A 20011-nucleotide genomic window follows, 5' to 3' on the forward strand; every position below is an offset into this window, starting at 1 on the left:
GTGGGGGTGGGAGGGGTGGGGCTGGGTGGGGGGTGGGAGGGGTGGGGCTGGGTGGGGAGGGGCTGGTCACCCCGTGGTGCCCTTATAAAACTCAACCTTTTACCTACTCACGCCGGCTTGTGCCCGCCCTCACAGTCGGCCATATTTGCGGAATACACCACGCCGCCGTTGACCCTGGCCATTGACCGAGCACCCCAACGTGTTCCTACTACCAGCTCCCTCCGCAGGACAACGTGTTTACACGTCGCCGTGCCGGCAGGAGGCACTGTGGCTCGGTTCGACCCAGCTCGCTCGTGCTGCGGTCACGTGATTCGGGAAGGGGGGCGGGGGGCGGGGGGAAGAGAGGAAAGGGGGTGGGGGTGGAGGCGGCGTTCATGGCAACGTGGTTGCTAGGCGGCGCGGTGACGTCACGCCGACCGCGCGGGGGCCGCCGGGAGTGCTGGTTGCGGCCATCTTGGATCGGGTTGTGGGGGGGTGTTTGCAGCGAGAGACGCAGGTCGTGGAGCAGCGGAGAGTGGAGCACGGGGAGCTCGCGGGGAGCACGCAGAGAGACAAAGACGGACGGGAGGGGGTGGGGGGAGGGTGTTGAGAGAGAGAGAGAGCGCACGACGAACGGCGGCGGCGGTGGGAGGTGGTTGCCGGTGGCGCTCGGCACTGCTGCTTCATCAGAAGGGTGAGAAGGGAAGACCGCGTTCTCGCTCGGACACAATGCCCGTCACCATCGCTAATGCTACGAGGGGGAGCTCGTAGAGATTGCTACGTTGCTGGCAGGACGACCTTCCTTGCACAGCAGAGCAAACGGCAACAGCAGGCACCCGCTGTTGATTATTGGCCCGTGGGGGATGAACGCGGCGGCACAAAGGCGACTGACGGTGGCGGTGACAGTGACAGGTCCCCAGTGTTTGTGCCCTCCTCGCGACCGGCGCAAGATGCCAGTGCACGCTATCTACAGGCTTGCGTACGATGGTCAGTGTGTGCAGGGTGTCTGGATGTTGTCGCCACGAAGAGAGTGCTTCAAGAGAGAGAGAGAGTTAGTGGCTTTGCTATTTCTTCTCCGTTGAAGGAGCGCAGCTTGCAGTGGTTTTACTCTGGGGTCACAGTCTCACTGCTGTGGCTTGTCTTGAATGTGTACGTATGTCGGGGAGCCTACGTATCTTGATGTAATGTGTATATAGTAAGGGTTATGTGGCTACAATCAGACTGATGTGGCTTGTCTTGAATGTGTACGTATGTCGAGGGGCTTACGTATATTGATGAGCATGTGTGTATATGGCTTTACTGTATGGTGTATATAGTAAGGGTTATGTGACGGCTGTGGCTTGTCGTTCATGTGTCTATAATGTACGGATCTATTCATATGCGTCCCTCTGGGTTTGCCATGTGGTCCATAGTTTGGGTTGCATGGCCGCAATCGCACTGCTGCGGTTTGTGTTTAGTTGTGCCACATTAAGCTGCAAGTCAGGTTTGAGCTCCAGCGGTTAGTATTCGTGAGAAATTAAGTGTAAAGGAACCCGGGGAGGATGTGTGTGGTTGTGGGTCACCGTTTGCAATGTTTGTGATAACACGCCTGCGGTCTTGCATGAATGGGTTTGGTTGCAGTCGAAAATGTTGATTTCGACAAACCGGGCTCAGGCACGCAGGAAAGTGAAAGCCGCTTTAGTGAAACCGATTTATTCATGGGAGAAAAGCCGGTTTATATAAGGACTGGGGGTTACGTTAAGTAAGGAAGTTAACCATATTTTTGGTTCTTTCGGTAAAGGCACGTAGAAGGGAAATAATACAAATATAAAAATATTAAACAATAAAAAATGATCACGACGATTCGACTGCAACACAAGCAATCATCATCAGGTGTGAAATCCACAGCAAGGAAATTTGATGATGATTGCTTGTGTTGCAGTCGAAACGTCGTGGTAATTTTTGTATTGTTTTATATATTTTATTATTTCCCTTCTATGTGACTTTACCGAAAGAACCAAGAATATGAATCTCTGCAGTCACGAAAGCTTTAAATCGTAAGTTAGCCAGTGTATTTTTGCGATCGATTTCACGAAACGTGTATTAATCGTCGTCTCCATTTACGCGAAGGAAGCCAAGTCGAGTTAGTGCAAACGATGTAATTAACCCCCTTTTATAATAACGGGCTTATCTAATGAAATAAAGTAAACTGCTTGATTACATCCGGTTTAACAAATCACGTGTTTATTGCATTAAAACGTAAACCATGTTTTCAAAGCTGTTGTGTTATATGATTATTCGGAAAGGGCGGATGTAATTTCTATTGATTCTAGTTTGTGCAATTTACATGCGTGAAAGGTACATCTGTAAGGTTTTGACTTGATGTGATATTGTATTGTTTGCTCGGCTTTGTTGATTTTATGGTTGTCCGTTTTGCAGCACCGATTTATGTTCGTCCGATACTTTGCAATCCCAGTGGTTCGTTAGCGTAAACCGGCAAAAGTTGATGCGATTATTTCGCATAGTTTCTAATTAGTCTGTGTAATTTGAGAGATATACTTAACGTGTTTAATGCAACCGAACGCGGGTGTCTAAATGCACTTTCGCGTCAATAGGCATATGTGCAAAGCATGTCTACTAAAGGTTTGATTACCGATCGCGGCTAATAGCATTAGCGAATGATATCTAAACTTGACCTAGGCCTCCCCGATGTTCTACGTATTTGTGTATTCAACTTCTTTCGTTACCGTACGTAGCGAACCGTGGCTAATCGGATGTGCGAGGGTAAGCACGGCAAGGTTGATTAAGCCATAATAGAGTTGTTTTTGGTGTTAGATCGCGTACGTATATAAATGTGTCATTAAACCCGCCACCAAGGCTGATGAATCCCTGTACTATTGGGCCAGCACCGGTGTTGCGATCACAAATACCTGGGAGACATACTGTCCACACCCCCAGCACCATCATAAGTTATCACGAATTGGCACTTGCCCCAACAGTTTGTGTTTAGATTATTTGGCTGCTTTACATTTCCACACGATAAACCACGTCGCTGAGCTATCATTTGTGGCCTAGTTGCTTCTGAAAACGAACTAACAGGTCAGTGGGCTTTACCTGGTAAAATAAAAACAGTTTTTATATACAGTATTTATTTGTGATTAGCTTACCTTACTTTTTTGTATCGTTTGTTGTAATTTTCTGACTGGACATCTGTGAAAAAAAAGCTGAATGACTCATCGGGTTTCTCCAGGATAAACAAGAATTCTGATTCTGTATGTGTGTGTGTACCTGGTCATACACCTGTCCATCCATTGCCTTGATCGTGCAGTGCTCGTCTGCTACAGCTTTGTCCAGATACTATATGCTGGGCACAATTCAGCTGTTGGCGAATGTTTCTTGTCCAATATTTGAGGGAAATGTAAGTGTCCATCACCGACATTGGGGAAATATCTCCGAGGTGATGTGCTTTGGCTTTCTCGTCACAACGTGGATCCGGCCCATTGTGCCGTGTGACAGGGGCAGTGCGTAATTGAGTAAGATGCAGGCTGGCAGCAGTCACATGCATGCATAATCCCACAAACACCATTCTGTGTCAAAGAAATATAATCTTTTCTACGGCTGGGTGAATAGCAGCTGAAAAGTCTTTGACCACAAAGGCGAAGTCAGGAAATGGCTTCAGTTGATGTGCAGTGAATTGCTTCAGTGGTTCACTGTGTGGTCTACGTTCTGGTCGGTGTTTCCGCAATTGCACCAACTTCTTCCTTTGAATTTCCTCTTTCGAAGGCAGTAGGTGTATCCGCTATGAGGCAGGCGGCTTCGATTTAACGTGAACCATCGCTTTCGAGGTAGATCCAATCCCGGTGGTTCTTCCATGGGATCAGGTGCTTGTTTGGGATGTTCGTGTACACCTACATCCGTTGACGTTTCACTAAAGGGCAAAATATAATTAACAGAATGCGTAGCAGTTGGTGGGCGCGTGAGATCATCGTTTAATCGGGTTTCAAACAATGAGTGGCGCGAGCCCGACATATGGACAACGATTAGAGGGGGGTTCAGACATTGGGCACGGGAGGAGACGAGAGAGGCACAACCTCTCCCCCTCCTCGCAGCGATGGGGGGAGGTCGAGAGGGAAAGCATTGCCTCTCGGACACGTCTGCGTTGCCGTGCTGGAGGGGAATGATTTCCCATTGAAGCAGGGAGTACAGAAGTCGTCACTTTCTAAAAATGAAACTGGAGACCGGGAGGGAGAGGGGGCGAGATGGGGGGGGGTGCTGTGAGGCGTGTTGTTGGGATGCTTTGTGCGCCTTGGTATGGCTGCAGGGAGCGTGATGACACAATGTGACACTCGCTTATTAGCGGTCGCAGTAGTGCAGCACAGAAGCCTTAGCAAGTGTGAGTTTCTCGTCTCCGGAACGCCTCGTACTGCATTCAGGGTGTTCTCTTGGCCACAGGGTGACTCATTTCCATGAGTCTGCGACAAAACTCACCCACAGCTCATCAGACTAAAGTCATTTTGTCGGTAAATTCCCGGACATGGCTGTCGAACTCTGGAAACTTGATAGCATTATTAGCTGTGGAACTACAAGCATAGTTTCTGAATAGTTAGACACTTTTAAAAATCTGTTTTTTAAAGCAAACATTTACCAAATATGTATGAATCTATTCACACTGAGCTCAACCTTGGGGTGAGCCTTACTTTTCCAGAATGTCTTATAATCTGGAGAACATGGTACACCTACTCCTACCAAAGCCTATGTGGGTCCATTGCATTTGTGGGGTCTCAAAATGGTGCTTTTAACGCTGCCTCAGGGCCAACAAAAATCAATCGGCATCTGACACAGGGAAGAGGCTCCGGTATTGCCGTACTCTGCTCTGGACTTTTTGTATAGTGTGTTAACCATTAAGCAAGTGAGACATTTTACAACTTAAAGCCTTGCACCATCTGTACCGACAGTGCCAAGGCTTTTGATTTCATGCTTATATTGGTTCTCCTCCAATTCCTGTTAAACACATACAACGCAAGGCACTTCGCAGTTCCTTACCATAGAGCTGTGTACAATGCAAGGTGGCTTTTTTATTTGACTTAATGAAGATTAATGATGGCCTGTATATAGACCACCAGCAAGTATATAACAAAAAATGTGGTTTAGGTTAATCGGGCCAATTTTTAATCTTTTGCAAAAATAATCACCCCATATAAATCATTAGCATGTCCAATATAAATCATTGGAATATATCGTGGCTTGCTATAGAAGGTTGTTTTTCTTTCTTTTGGGTGGTGGAGCAGTGGTGCAGTGAATTAGCACACTGCTCTGTTAACCTAACCACCCGAGTTTGATTCCTGCCCATGACTAACATTCATGGCGGGTGATATCTGAACGAATTCTGGGCCTCCTTTCACCAAGCCGGTGTCACCAGCACGGGAGAGAATGGTAAAACAACCTGGGTTGTTTTTTTGTACATTTCCGTCTGAAAAACACAACACCACAGCTGAGTCATCTTCATTATCAGCCATGGTCGAGCCACTGGATGAAGGCCTCCACAAGCCGCCACCATGGCTCATGATCCAGTGATGTAACATTCCACTGAGAATCTGTACACGAGACTTCATTGTTCAAACTTTTCGGTGGACCTACGCCCCTCCTAAACTAGTTCCATTCCTTGGCTGCCATTCCATCCTTTTATTCTCGACTGTCAGTCATCATGCGTGTACATAGCAGTGTAGTAGTTTTTTCCTAAACATGTGCAAGCATGCTGATTCTCAACATGGAGAGGGTGGTAATGTCTGGTGGTGCAATGATAACCAGTGTGACGTAAACATCGGTGCGGCTTCTCTGCCAGCGGATGAGATGCAAAACAAATTCTCACTTAACGCTTCTCGGAAAACATTTGAGTGAGAGTGTTGGACCCACACTGCTGTCTTTCGCAGCTCTGTAACAACCGTGCATGATAATGGACCTCAGCTATGCAGCTCTGGAGATTCAGGGTATTGCCTAACAGTACAGGGAGCATAAATTGTTTTAAACAACTACATTTATAGCATTCCCACATGCTAGTTCTCAGCATGATAAGACGCTTGGGAAAGTAAGACAAACTTCGAGGTCCTTTTAAAATAAGTTTAGTTTAATAACCTGGAGAATACAGTACTAAGGAGAGCCTTCTTTCAGAAAATGATTATGAATGTGCAGCTTTAAACGAGGAGAGATGTCTTCTGGGAGACTCTCCTGAACTTGTGGTGGTGTCTTCAGTCCTCTGCTTGGGAATGTATTTCTACGGAGAACCATATTCCGGAAGATGATTCTGAACCACCTCGATTATGACGTCTTCTGGAAGACTGTGTGTGCTTCGGATTATTTGACCCACCCCCCGACATTTTTCTATAATATTGAAGGAGGGGGAAAAAGCGTTTTTTTATAATCTGGGGAATACTGTCATGGGATAAACTTTGCAACGTGAATCACTCACAAATTGTCCACAAGTGCTTAACTCGGCGGTCTTGCTTATGTAATCATTTTTTTCTCGAGGCCATCCAAATAGGGGGGGAGCAGGGCGCTTGCGAACTCGCCTCGCGGAGCATGCCCGGGCCCCAACGCGGGGCTTCTGTTGTAATTATTGAAGACGGAAGGGTGCAGCCCTCTCTCGCGTGCACGCCGCGTGAAGGAATGTCGGTGCGGTGAGTTGGTCCCCCCGGGAGGCTGATTCTGGGATTTGCGCGTTACCCCCGGCATGTCCCGGACAGGCCATGGCTCGGCCACGGCTCGGCCACTCGGCGTTGGAAGCATTTTCCCCAGGGTGCGAGACTGCAGCCGGAAATCCCAGTTTTGCCTTGACTATTTTATAAACTATGTTCACTTTTTACAAATTATTATTCTTACGGCGGTGTCAGAGCGTGTTTTTATTCAATAGATGCATTTCCCAGAAAATGTTGCATTGCCAGAAAATTCATTGTTCGTCTTGTCATTTTATAGTTTAGTAAACCACTTTAGCAAAAACGAGCTTTTAGAATATTTCTGTAAAGTCACGCGTATCCTTCAAAGTCTTGTTATGTGCCACACAGAGAGACTAGAACACAATAGGCCCTTTCATGTTCGAATGTAGCTTTTTTTTAAATGCATAAATACTTTAGGGATTATTGTTTACCTTTGGCTTATGCAGACTGCTACTGACATTTTTTTTTTATATGATTTCATATTGGGGCCAAGAAATAATGCTTAGTGAATTTTCAAAACCCGTTCACTGACATGAGAATTTTCTACTTTACGCCAAATAATACCATGGTCATCTTGGATAGGTGTGTATGCTCATGTAACCCATAATCGTTTTTTTGGGTTATATCGCGTGAATATAAATGTGTCGTTAAACCCGCCACCACCCGACACAGCCAATTAGTAAGGTTTGTCACAAATCTGGCTGTCCGCTATGATGATGCTAGCTGCAATTACTGGCGAAACGTCGTACTCAGATTGTAAATGTTGTGGATTTGCTTTCCAACACACCGGTGTGCTGTACTAGTAATGAATTGGCATGTTCTATTTACATGACAAACATTACTAATTGGCCATGTCGGGTGGTGGCTGGTTTAACGACACATTTATATTTACGCGATCTAACCCAAAAAGCTATATGCATGATATTGGTCGCGAAAGGCTTCCGTGTTAAACTCATGTAGCCCACTCACCTTTTCTTATACGTTCCCTAACCTTGGATGGCCTCGCAGACATTGCATTACTGTAAGAATGCTTGAGATTTTTTTAGGAAAGCGTATTTGTCATCCACATCATAATCATGAGCTGCGCTTCAAATAAGATTTGATTGCGCTGTCTATCACACCCCTCAGTATGTTCCCTCCCTTTGCTTCCATTCCGTCGGCCATCAATCCCTTGTAGTTGCAATGTGCTCTGCCCAAGGCCACTTACTTTGCCACAGCAGTCACTACGTCTCCTCCTGATTCGTGTTTTTCTTCGCTGATTCATATGGGCCTCTTTCTGGCTCTCGGTGTAATTCAAAGCATGCGCCTCTCCATTTTTCCTTTGTGTACGTTTTCAGATTTTGTTTAATTTTCTTTGCCAGTGACCGTGTTTTTTGGCAAAGTTTGTCACAGCGGGTAGTCTTCACCGATTGAAAACCTTGTTCAGGCACGTGGATCTATCTTGGTTTTTCATGATCGAATTAAGTTTTACACAGGCACTTTGTATCGTGTGAAAAGCTTATCCTGTAACGTATTCCCCTTGGTAATCAACATAAAGGGGCAGTGACTACAATAGTGTTACCGTTCTGTGTGCACAAGCTATTGATTGCTCATGTAACATTTAGGCTTGTCAGTGGTTTTGTGAGTAGAGCAGTTCCTGTGGTGACTGCACTATTGTGCACGCACAAGATTATTCATGTCACGTTTTAGTGTCGCCACTGTGACCACATTAAGGTACAGTGCATTTAATGTGCGTGTGTGTGCGTGCGTGCACGTGTTGTAGGAAGTGGTTTTGTCGTGGTGGTCAGCGCACTGCCCTATGTATGTACGTTGTTGAATCTTTTTCGCACCGTACGTAGCCCACCGTGCTAATCGGAGGTGACGACTCGAGTTCGTTTCCCACTTGCAGCGAACGTAATGTTTATCTGCACAGATCATTGGCCTCCCTAAAGTCGACTCCGCCATAAATGAGTACCTGTTGTAAGTGTGTAAACATCAGCATTGGAGGGGGGGGGGGTATGAGACGAAGGCAACCGGGCGTGGTGGTGTTGGCCCAACCCGCCCGCGTTGTGTGCCCACCGACCTTCATAGATGCTCGCTGATAGCACTTGTCCCCACAGTTGGTAAAAGGCTATACGGGCGACCTTTGTCTTTGTGCAGTATTTAAAGGGACATTTAAGTGGAACATGCATTGTTTCGACCGGAAACACCGTTTTAGGTTCGTAAAACCAAAAAGCAGGAGACACAACCTTTGCATTGACAGAAATGGAACCCGCGCGCGATCAGTGTGGGTTATTTAATCCTTGGCGTCTCTAAATAGGGTAAGAGAGCTTTTATTTCAGAAGTTGATGTTAAAAAATCCATAACCTAAACAGTCGCGTGGAGACATTGCAGCATGCGAGAGTCCTGGTGTGGCGCAGGGTGCTCTTAACGTGAAGTTGTTAATATTATAATTCGTTGTAGCCGCCGTGGTGTTTTGTGTCTGTCTAGCCGCATTGCTTCCAAGCTGTAGACGCTGTGGCCTTCAGCTATTTTTTTTTGGGTGGTCGCATTGTTGTTGTGTTTACAGCTGCACGTAATGCTTTCGCGTTCATGGAAGCCATTATATTCCTCAATTCAACTTGGTTTTGTAGTAGCCAATGTGCTGCTGCTGCTTTGGTGTGCTCATATCCTGATGTGCTTCTCGCGGTTTTTCTAAAATTCCGTTTGTAGTTACCTGATATTGCACCCAGAATATTTTAACGGCCGTGCAGCAGAAATATATTGGCTCCCCAGCAAGGATCATTCATCCCTTCTGTTATTCAATGAATTGTCATGATTTAGTTTCATGATTCCATGCTTATTTGTGACTACGGTGCATATAATAATATCAAACTCGAGAATCCATTATTATATATAACAAAAAAATGAATATGAATGGCAAATCGTAAGAGTCCTGTGCGCATTATTGAATGCATGTTTTGTTCGTGAAAGAATTGATTCTAATTGATGCATCAGCCTTAGCCCACATCACTTTCACATCGCCGCCCTTACACACGAGATTACTGTTACAGCAATGCGCTATGAACCCAATGACCTGAGTTCACTTCCTGCCCATGGATAACTTATGTGGCGAGTGATATCTGAAACGGTCCAGACCCCACACCCCCCTTCACATACCCATGCTGACTGGCATGGTGAAGTATGGCTAAATGACCCCTTGACCAACACGGCGTGGGGAGGCCTTCATCCAGCAGTGGATAGACGAAGGGATAGACATTATTATTGAGCTCTAGACTCTTTTTTTTAACGCTCATTAGCTATTTGAGGGAAAAGTGCCCAGGAGGAGAACAGTCGTGGAGATTGAGCAATGACATTGGCTCGTGCGCAGGTTCTGGGTGTACTCTTGGATCGCTGGACAATGTGCGATGGTAGGGACTTGGGGGGCTTTTCATCCAGAGATGGATTGATGATCCTGGTTGATGATGATGATGAACCGCAAAGCACATTGAGCTTTCTGCTGGACTGTCGCCATCTTGTAATTAACTCAACACACTGCTACCACGTGGGTGCACAAAACAATTCTGGCGGACCATGTACGTTTTTACAGCGTCACTGAACATTTGTACTGAGAATATAGGCTCTAGACGTTTCGCATTTTAAAAAAATTGCAGCAACAATGTGGAATATCTCATCATCACATGCAATGTGCAACGTCGCATATCCGACCTTCAAATGTATGCCCTGACCAATCAACCACCCACACCCAGCGCAGAATTCGTTGTATGTTGCAAATCTTTCGTACCGTACGTGGCCAACTGTGGCAATCACAGTGGTGCAACTCATTTTCTATAGATGTTCACACACCTGACCTTTGCACTTACCTGCCAATATCTCACTCCCCCCAACGATTGGGGTAGGCGACGTTGTACTGTAACAAAACTATGGAGGGCCTTTTTTTACCAATCGCCCTGCATAGCAGCGTGGTATGTTGATGGTGCCGTAGTTGTAAAAAAAATAGCAACCGGTCGTAGCAATTGTAGAGGGGCCATCCTGCTCCGTTTCACGTTGTGTAAACGATGAACCACAGTCGCATTGTTTCGTGGGCATAAAACGGTTTTGGTGTGTTTTCATTTAAAGCTTTCGTGACTGCGGGGATTCTTATTCAAGGTTATTTCGGTAAAGTCACGTAGAAGGGAAATAATAAAATAATAAAAATAAAACATTCTTTTATTATGCAAATTGTCATTATTAAAAAAATGTACGTAAAATTTTGTATGTAATTTTTTTATTATTTTATTATTTCCCTTCTACGTGATTTTACCGAAAGAACCAAGAAGAAGGGTTTTCATGTGGTTATGGAACAGTCGCCCATGGCCACAGTGCAGTTTTAATTATACTCCAGTTATTTTAAGGATGGCTAACATCACGATAATAAAAAGCTAAATGTGCAGCCCTGAAATTTCATGCCCACGCCATTGCCGGCGTCAGGAGTTCCTCTAGTGGAAGCTCTGGCGGTATTTTGGTCTGCTCTTCCAGGATGGCCAGACGTCTTGGAAGACACGTGGGAGTACCCACGATTTTACACCACCACCACCACATACGATAATTTATACTGCTGGATAGATATTCTTGGTTCTTTAGGTAAAGTCACGTAGAAGGGAAATAATAAAATAATGAAAATAAAACATAATAAAATTACATTTTCACGACGTTTCGGCCACACCGCAAGCAGCTGTCTTTCTGACAGCTATGTTTCTTCACCTGAGGACGGCTGCTTGCGTTGTGGCCGAAACGTCATGAGAATTTTATTTTAATATTGTTTTATTATTATGTTATTATTTCCCTTCTACGTGACTTTACCGAAAGAACCAAGAATATGAATCTCTGCAGTCACGAAAGCTTTGAATCGAAACTGCTGGATAGAGTTGGAGGGATTTCAGAAACTTGCCCCATTGTTTCAACTGCTGGTGCCCGGAGGTTGAATTGAACCAGCAATTTATTGATTGCAGGTCGAGAATGTGAAGCATTTAAACAACACAGCAGTCAGTATTCCTCACTGTAATAAACTCAATGAATGGACCACTTGAGGCGCTACCATTCGCCGCGATGTTGAATAAATAATCTATTCTCAAATGGAATAATGCCCCTGAATCGTGGCAATGCATCGAATCACCAGTAGAAACATACACCGTCTGTCTGTATTGTAATACTTTGTATTGTGCTCACACTGACTAATCTGCATCATGTATTAAGCATTGTAGATCTAGTCCATTCATAGTTGGGATATATTGGTTTTCTTGCAACTATTACAATTACCACATTCTTGAGTGATGGTGTTCAAAGCACATTACTTTTGATGCCACATTTGACCGATTAGTATTCAATACTAATGCAGTTCCTAATCGATTTAGACACTACTGCTTCCCCAGTATTTGTCGTACACACAGCCAGTATACGCATAGTTATCTTATGGAAACAGGTGTTTAGTTCTTTGTCATGTTCAGCGATTTAATCGACCAGAACATCTCCTCGGCACAGCGGAGCGTAATGGGGGACGGTTGAGTGGTTTGGCTGAGCTGGACAGATTGGTTGAGCGACCATGAGTCCAGGCTTATAGGCTTATGACATCCAGCTGTAGCGATATGAATTTGTGTAACACTTAAAAGTAAAATTTGTAATCGCGATAGTATTCCAGTTATATGCAAATACGAACTTGCTTTTCATGTTCGTAGTTCTCAAACTCGGCAATATATATTTAATGTCCTGGTGTATTGCAGCATGTGATTTTTTTAAATGAATGAAATAAACCGGCGACACTACGTACATATAAAATCTTTCTGTAAAAGTAACATGTGTTATATCGCGCTCTTTATTTAACCAGGAGATCAAATAAAGCCACCGAGAAACATGAAGCAACTGCCTCTTTCACGAGGGTAGCCTGGGTCGCATCAAGAACAATTGAACACTATATATTTTTTAAACATTAAAACAAATGTGCAGGATAACAGATCTGTATTCTGCTCACTGCCCACTGCTGAATATGTAAATATCCCTCGATTCCCTGGTCTGGAGGCTGGCTGCGGCACGGCCTGGACAAGGACATGACGAAGAGAGATGCACGTGGCTCCGTGTCTGTCACTGCCACCGGCCGCCGAGATTAATGGGCGGATTGGATGTACGATCACAGAGGAGACGAGCGGCCACAGCCATAATGCGCCAGCACGGCTGATTTGGCGATGTGGGGATAATAATGGCAGCGTAATCCAGCAAAGTACACGTCTGTGTGAGCATTGGGTTCAGGAGAACATTTTACGTATCACCGATGTGGAAGCGGCCTGCTTTCACCAGGCGTAATGTGCAGTGGAAGTTAAGCTTCATTGTACTTACATCCGAGTAATTCACTTGGCGTGTAACACATGGTGTACAGTATTGAGCTGTGTGCTACAACAACATTGCCTGTCATAAAGTCATTGACAAATTGGGCCCGACGCTCAGTTCTTTATTTATTTTCCAGAGAGTCATTTGCTGCTGACACCACATTCTCATTCAGCAAATCAAACTTTTACGTTCAGCATTTAATTGGCATTCAACAAAAATACACAGAAACCTTCGGTCTTCGGGGCTGTACCCCTACCCACAACTTACAATAATGCGGTCCGCAGCCACATCAGGCCTACGATTTAGGAACGGCCGGACGAGATATTTGTTTTATCCTGTCGCTGCGAGCATCTTGAGCCATAATCGATTACTGGAGGGGAACAATGCATTTGATCAGGCAGGCAATGTTGTGTTTCTAATTCAAATACCATACGCTCAGTCACTTTTGTCACTGCATTGTGCCGCATGCAGCGACAGAGTTGTCTGGGGTGTGTGTAATGTGTGGTGGTGACCAGATTCCCGCTCACGGCCAGTCTCAGTGACGATCATCTGAACCGGTCCTGGGCCTCCCCTTGGTTGACTCCGCCTCAAATGAGTACCCAGTGCGGTGTGTAAACATCAACATTTGGGAGACAAAGGCGGCCGGGGCGTGGTGCTGGCCACCCAATCCCCCTCGTGTGCTCGCTCGGAGCACTTGCTCCTACAGTCCGTGCAGAGGCTGCAGGTTGCGGACCCCTGCTCCACGGGATGCCCTTGACCGAGCAGTGGCGTGAGCAAGAAATTGCAGGGCCGCACCTTTACCGTTCACCTGTCCGTCCTAATCTAAGTGATGCCCGTTGCAATTCGTCACAGCAGGTCGTTGTGCGTTCATTTGCATGCATTGCGATCGATTGAAAGTAACATTTTCACTGGGGTGCTGGGGGAGGGCTCGTTTCGAAATGCGGTGGACAAAATGAGGAGGAAATGCAAATGGCATCTCAGCATGGCACAGGTGCCCCGCGTATGTCTGTGTCCATCCCCGTGTGTCCGTGTGTCTGTGGCCATCCCCGTGTGTCCGTGTCCGGCCATCCCCGTGTGTCTGTGTCCGTGTGTCTGTGTCTATCCCGTGGACCCCCCTAATGGAGCATCTTCACTGGTTGAAACATTTAGGCTGGCCTGCCTACGATCCATCCTGGTTTTAACCAGGCTGGACTGTGTGAGGAGCTCACAAATCCTTGAAAGATCTGGGCAAAGTCCCATCGGTGAGCTCCTCCGGCAGGCAAGGCTGCGTTAGCTGGGTCATGTAGCCCGCATGCCCAGCCAACGCATGCCTAAACAGCTTTTGTTCGGCCGGATCGAGGGGGCTAAACGGGCGCGGCACGCGCTAGAGAAGAGATGGAGTGATGTGGTACAGGAGGGCGTGGAGCTGAGTGGACTTGCCGATGACTGGTACCAGCGGTGTCAAGATCGGCCTCTGTGGAGGAGGCTCGTGAAGGACGCCGCTGGCCAGTTGGAGGCAGTCGCCCTCCAACAACAACGGAGGGCGGAGGAGCGACGCTCACAACAACGAGCAGAGCGCCGGGTGGCTAAAGCACAGCAAGTAGGTACAGTAGGGGGCACAGGTGGTGCATCAGCCAGTCATCTGGGTCATCTCGGTCAGTCGACCCGTGGCACCTGCTGGGTCTGCCCCGTGACCTCCTGCCAGCGTTCGACACTTCACGTGGCCTCAAGGTGCACGTGGTCTCAAGGTGCACTTGGCCTGGCACAAGCGTCGTGGTGACGTCACCGCCACTTAGTGGCGAATGGCGGTTGTTGTTGCTGTGTCTATCCCCGTGTGTCTGTGTCTATCCCCGTGTGTCTGTGTCCGTGTGTGTGTGTCCATCCCCGTGTGTCCGTGTCCGGCCATCCCCGTGTGTTTGTGCTGGAGGGAGCACGCCGGGTTTTGCTTTCCGGCCCCGTGTTTGTGTTGGACGGGTTACGACCCCCCCACTCCCAACTACTGCCCACTTCTTTTTTTTTACACCGCGGAATTAAAGTCCCGCTTTAAAACTTCCCATCTTTTAACGGCTCAATTTATTTCATTTTTTTTACGCCTCAGTTGAGCGCGCACAGTAGAGAGAAGTATGTGCCATTGTTTGGACCGCTGCCGTTGAATTCCCTTAAAATAGATTGCTAAAAGAAAGATGTATATATGTGTTTTGCTGTCCTGCACACGTGGCCTCACGGTACAGTGCTATAAAATTGTATGCGAAGAAGCGTTGTTAACTGTTCGCGTCATGTTTTGTCGCAGTACAGTAGTGCCCGTTGTTTGCTGAGCACTTGCAACTATGCAAACAGGGCTTTCCTGTTTCTCTACCTGTCCCTGCAAGCGCCGTGTAACTGATTCCTCTGCACGCCTCATGGTCTGAGATGTAACAACAGCGATAGTCCCATTGCTGTGACTAGTGCATTGCATGGCGCAACACGTTAACATTTTTGATTGTTTGTGAAAGGTTTTTTTTATGAATGGAACCAGATGGAAGTGCATTATTCAATTGCTGTGTGTGTGTTGTTTGGGCATTAAATAGTTCTAGAATTAAAGAGTACAGTGTAGACGTATGCGGACAGCTTGTAAAATATCCACCGTGTCATGCAAGTTATCGTTGCAAGCTTCTGACCATTATTCGATGCGGCCGTCGTGAAAATTGGCTACCTTTTGCTTGATAATGAAAAATAATATCTCTGTTGTAGACATTGCTTTGTACTTGTAAAGTTGATAAAATGTACATATTTGTAACCGTGCCTTTCGTTCGTGGGTTTTGCAAGAAGAATGCGTGGTAGGATTTGTGGACGAACAGCTGCTGTTTGGTTCACCATTCCTTGCACGCTCAAAATTCTAATCTTTGTGTGAAGCCGTTTACGCAACTGAAGTTCAACATTGTATTACATCCTTGCGGGGGAACCGTGGGCGCAAGGAAGTTCATGCATTGCAGTCACAAACCACGGTCACCACAGTTTAATTCCTGGCCATGGATAACGCTGAGCAGCGTGGTGACGTAAGGTCACCTCCCCCACCGTGACTGAGATTAACATGAGATGACCTTCACCCAGCAGTGGAGTGATGAATCTGTGATTAATTATGATCATTGTGCATGATTATTTCTGGTGTCAGAAGTAATATTCCCACATATGTTGTGATAACTGCCTCAGCCGGTTAAATGCCAATGTTTCAGGTTTATAGTAACGTTCATCTGCTCGCATGCCATTTTCAATAGAGACGATTTTGACCTGTACCACCACCGCTTTTTAGACTGCTGCCTACCTAGGGACTCTGGCAACACACCGGACTGGCAATCCAGAGGTCACCGGATTGAATCAATCCCCTGGCGCAACAATCGAAAAAACGGTGCAAGTTTCCAAAATCCCACCCCCCCCCATGACTCAGCAGTGTAAATGGGTACAGCAGTCGATTGATAGAGACATCGTGTGTGGTAGGGTACAGTCTGGGTACACCCACCTCGTCAAATACGGTACATCTGGCCAGCGCAGAAGAGTGCTCCCTCAAGGTACCCTTTAGATCTCCCTTTAGTGGAGGCCCTATGTGCCATCAGTGGTGTGAAAAATTAATTACAGGGCTGCACTTGACCTTTTACCTTGTCCTTGTAAAAGTAAATTCTCTGAAATTAATTGGCGATCCTTTGGTTGGTTAACACCGAAGTGTTCGCAGCTGCCGCGTCGCATAGTGCCTGTGCAGCGTGTTCATCTCGAGCTTGACTTTCTCCATCGCGGCTTGAGATTGGAAGAGGTGGCGGCGGTCGCAGGTAACGTAATTTTTAAGAGGCGTGCGGGGGGCGCCGTGATGTTGTGTGCCTACAGATGAGCTCGGCCTCCTAGGAGGGGGGTGACGGTGCTAGAGGAGATGGCAAAGGCGTACGTGGACGCGAGCCAGAGCGGGGTGCAGGCGGGGCCGTCGGGCCCTCGTTACAGCCTGCCCCGCTCTCCCACGCTGGCGGAGCGCCTCCTGAAGGTCTACAACTACTCGGACAGCGTGGATCCTGCCAGCAAGTTTAAGAACGTCCGCTACGGGGACTCGACGGATGTCAAGGTACCGATGGATTTCCACCAGGCCCCTTCACCGAGTCCGCTCATGGCTATGTGCGTCACTAATTGCTTTGGCTGGGTCACGGTCAAAAAGCCCTCATTGCAAACACTGGGTGGGAAAGTGCTGCGTCAAAGGAGCCTACTTGGGCATGCCAGCTTCACAGCTCTGGCATTTGTATTACTTTGCATCTAAGGGTTGAAAGCCTCCATGCATTCTATGTCTATCTGCCCGACTGTCTGTGTCTCTCTCTGAAACAGGATGGCACATGATAATGATAGAATTGGAACAAAACATTTGATTAAAGTTGTGTTTCTGTTAAGGAATTAACCCAAAAGAAAGCCAGCCAAAACTTGGAGATGAAATACAGAGCAAAAAAAGACTACCATATAAGCAAGTACGAAAGCGCGTTTTCCCTGACAGCTACTCGTCAGCTTACATCCTGATTATTAAAACACTACGTCCAAAGACAATCGCAAGTTGCAAAGCATTGCAGAATCCATGCAAATGCACGATTTTTCCCAACTTGTCAAATTATTGACATGTTTGTTTTTTACTGGCAGCAGATAAATAATGTTCCTTGAGACGTTTGCATATAATGCCCCATGTTTTTACAGTATGGTTTTATTTGGGTATAGATTTATATGGATTTTTAAACAGCTTTCTCAATCTAAATTTTACTTGAATCAAAGAATATAATTATTTCAAGGGTACTTTACAATAATTTTGCACTTTATTCAGGGTTAGGCTATTCAGTAATTTTTCATGCATATTGGACACTGAGAACCCCATTTTCATCTTGAATATCAAAATCACGTGGTTTTCACTCAGACTTGAGTAATGATCCTTCACCACGACATCACCTGTCCTGGTTTTTCCAGGATTGTCCTCTTTTTGTGGTCACTAATCCGGCAAAATCTATACGTCTTCCCTGGGGAAAGCAAAGTCCCTATTTATGCTTCTTCCATAATAAGACACCACTCAAGACAATGCATTCACATATAGTTCTCCACTCTTCCGGTATCGTGAGATATTCCCGTGATACGTCCCATGTTTTCGTATTGCACGCAGAGGTGGCAGCCGTAGTAGGTACTCACGGAGGATAAGATATGCGCGTATGCGATATAAATCTCGCAGCCAGTGTTCCCGATAAACGATCGGCACGAGCGGGAATGTGCTTGTACGTCTTCGGCTTGCCGTGCATGCGGGAGTCATGCAGTTTATCATAGCCGATTGCAGGTGAGATGATTCAATGGCTGATTTTGAAGAATGTGACCCACCAAGCCACCACTTGCAGGCTGTATCACTCGAGTTGGAAATAAGTGCGACGTCACCCTTCCCCCAAGGCTTTCTTTCATCCTTAAAAAAATATATATAATAAATTGTTAAACCACATGTGAAAATGGAACATTTGTCTACTGTGGTATTAAGGGAAGAATGGCTTATCAATAACACATGGCAGCCGTTGCACGGTTTCAACCGAGGAATAATTCGTTCCGGTTGAACGCAAATGCGTTTAACTTTCTCTGACAGGCGTTTGAGCTGTACGACTGAAAATTATAAGCTTTTTTTTTGGTTTGCGATTAAGTAGCCAACGATAGTACTGACATCCGCTAGAACTTTTATATTTCACAACAAACACATGCGGGGAGGTGTGGTTTTGAGTCGTGCCCGCTTGCATGATGTGCGTCTCTTTAATTTTGGCTGATGCAAAGACCGCAACATAGGGCGGTCCATGATTATATTCAAATTCGCATCTGCGAGTAATCGTGTGAAAACATGTGTTTTCTTAAGGCTTCTACGTCAGTGTAAATTTATGTGTTTTTTTGGGGGGGACATGCGCTTTGGTCAGTCCCATAATTTCTTTGTTTTAATTTTATATATATAAAAAAAACATTTTGTATATTGTTCTACAATATTTTATATCTTTATGACTACATGAACAGCCCTTTGTCTATCCCCTGCGAGAAAAGTGGTGTTTTGACCATGGTTTACCACACTGATTAAAGGCGGTTTGAGAAGTAGGGCATCGTACATGTGAGCTCACAGAAGTACAGTACAACCGTGGATTTTGGTCCTCTGCCCTCTGCTGCCCGCAAAATTATCCTTCAGCCTTTAACACATTATGCATGGTGGACGGTCGCCTAATCCAAGCACTGTCCAGGCTCTGGTGGCATCTTCATAGCCCCTTTTAATCGGATTTCATCTGTATATTCTCAACCACATTCCCAAATCAGTTGAGTTTCTTCTTCCTTAACCTTCTTGAGAATATTAGTAACCCCTGCTAGGATTCTAACTTACAATATTTCAGTTGCTTTCATTTATAAACACTTTCCGTGGCCACCTACGGGGGGAGGGAGCTTTATCTTCGTTGAGAGAGAGGTGACGATCGTGACGGTTTCTCACGACGTGTTTTTGTTTGCAGAACATTATCCACTCGATGGTGGCGTCGATCAGCGTGCAGTTTGAGGCGCACTACGGCATGCGCCTGGTGCACACCGAGTCGGAGGAGATCCACTGGCTGCACCCCGACCACGCCGTGTCGTACGTGCGCGAGAAGTACGAGGCGGCCCACCCGCCCGAGGAATGGAGGTAACGCTCGCAGCACCGCTAGGCCCTGCCAAGCAGGCCATGCCAGGCAGGCCCCTCCAGACCCCGCAAGGCCCCGCCGGGCCCCGCGAGGCCTCGCCGGACCCCACTAGGCCCCTTGTTTGTGACCGAGTGACGTTGTGATTCGAAGACGAAACCAATGGCATTTTGCAAAGTTTACCGGGGTGGATATTTTAACTGTTTAGCACAACAGTAACACTGACCTGACTTCAGAATCTGACTTCAGCCTTCTGATGAATTTGAATGACTGCGTTAGAGTTTTTTTATGTTGTCGAGTCAACGTGTGTTTTTATTGTTGCTGCAGATGCTTTGCCCGTGTTTGTTGGGGATTGTGCGT

General features: G+C 46.4%; 1 protein-coding gene across 2 annotated transcripts in view; it reads left to right on the plus strand.

The window, feature by feature from the left end:
- The first annotated feature begins 446 nt into the window (after window positions 1-446).
- The window catches only part of PTK2 (protein tyrosine kinase 2), a 67670-nt gene continuing 48105 nt past the window's right edge, over window positions 447-20011 (plus strand). For both annotated transcript variants that reach the window (XM_078613698.1, XM_078613708.1), the window contains exons 1-3: window positions 447-673; window positions 16842-17070; window positions 19490-19656. In XM_078613698.1, coding sequence (XP_078469824.1) covers window positions 16885-17070; window positions 19490-19656 — 353 coding nt within the window. In that variant the 5' untranslated portion in view covers window positions 447-673; window positions 16842-16884. The remainder of the gene's footprint in view (window positions 674-16841; window positions 17071-19489; window positions 19657-20011) is intronic.

The sequence above is a fragment of the Lampetra planeri genome, chromosome 2 (assembly GCF_965212315.1).
Source record: "Lampetra planeri chromosome 2, kcLamPlan1.2.h2, whole genome shotgun sequence".
Taxonomy (NCBI): domain Eukaryota; kingdom Metazoa; phylum Chordata; class Hyperoartia; order Petromyzontiformes; family Petromyzontidae; genus Lampetra; species Lampetra planeri.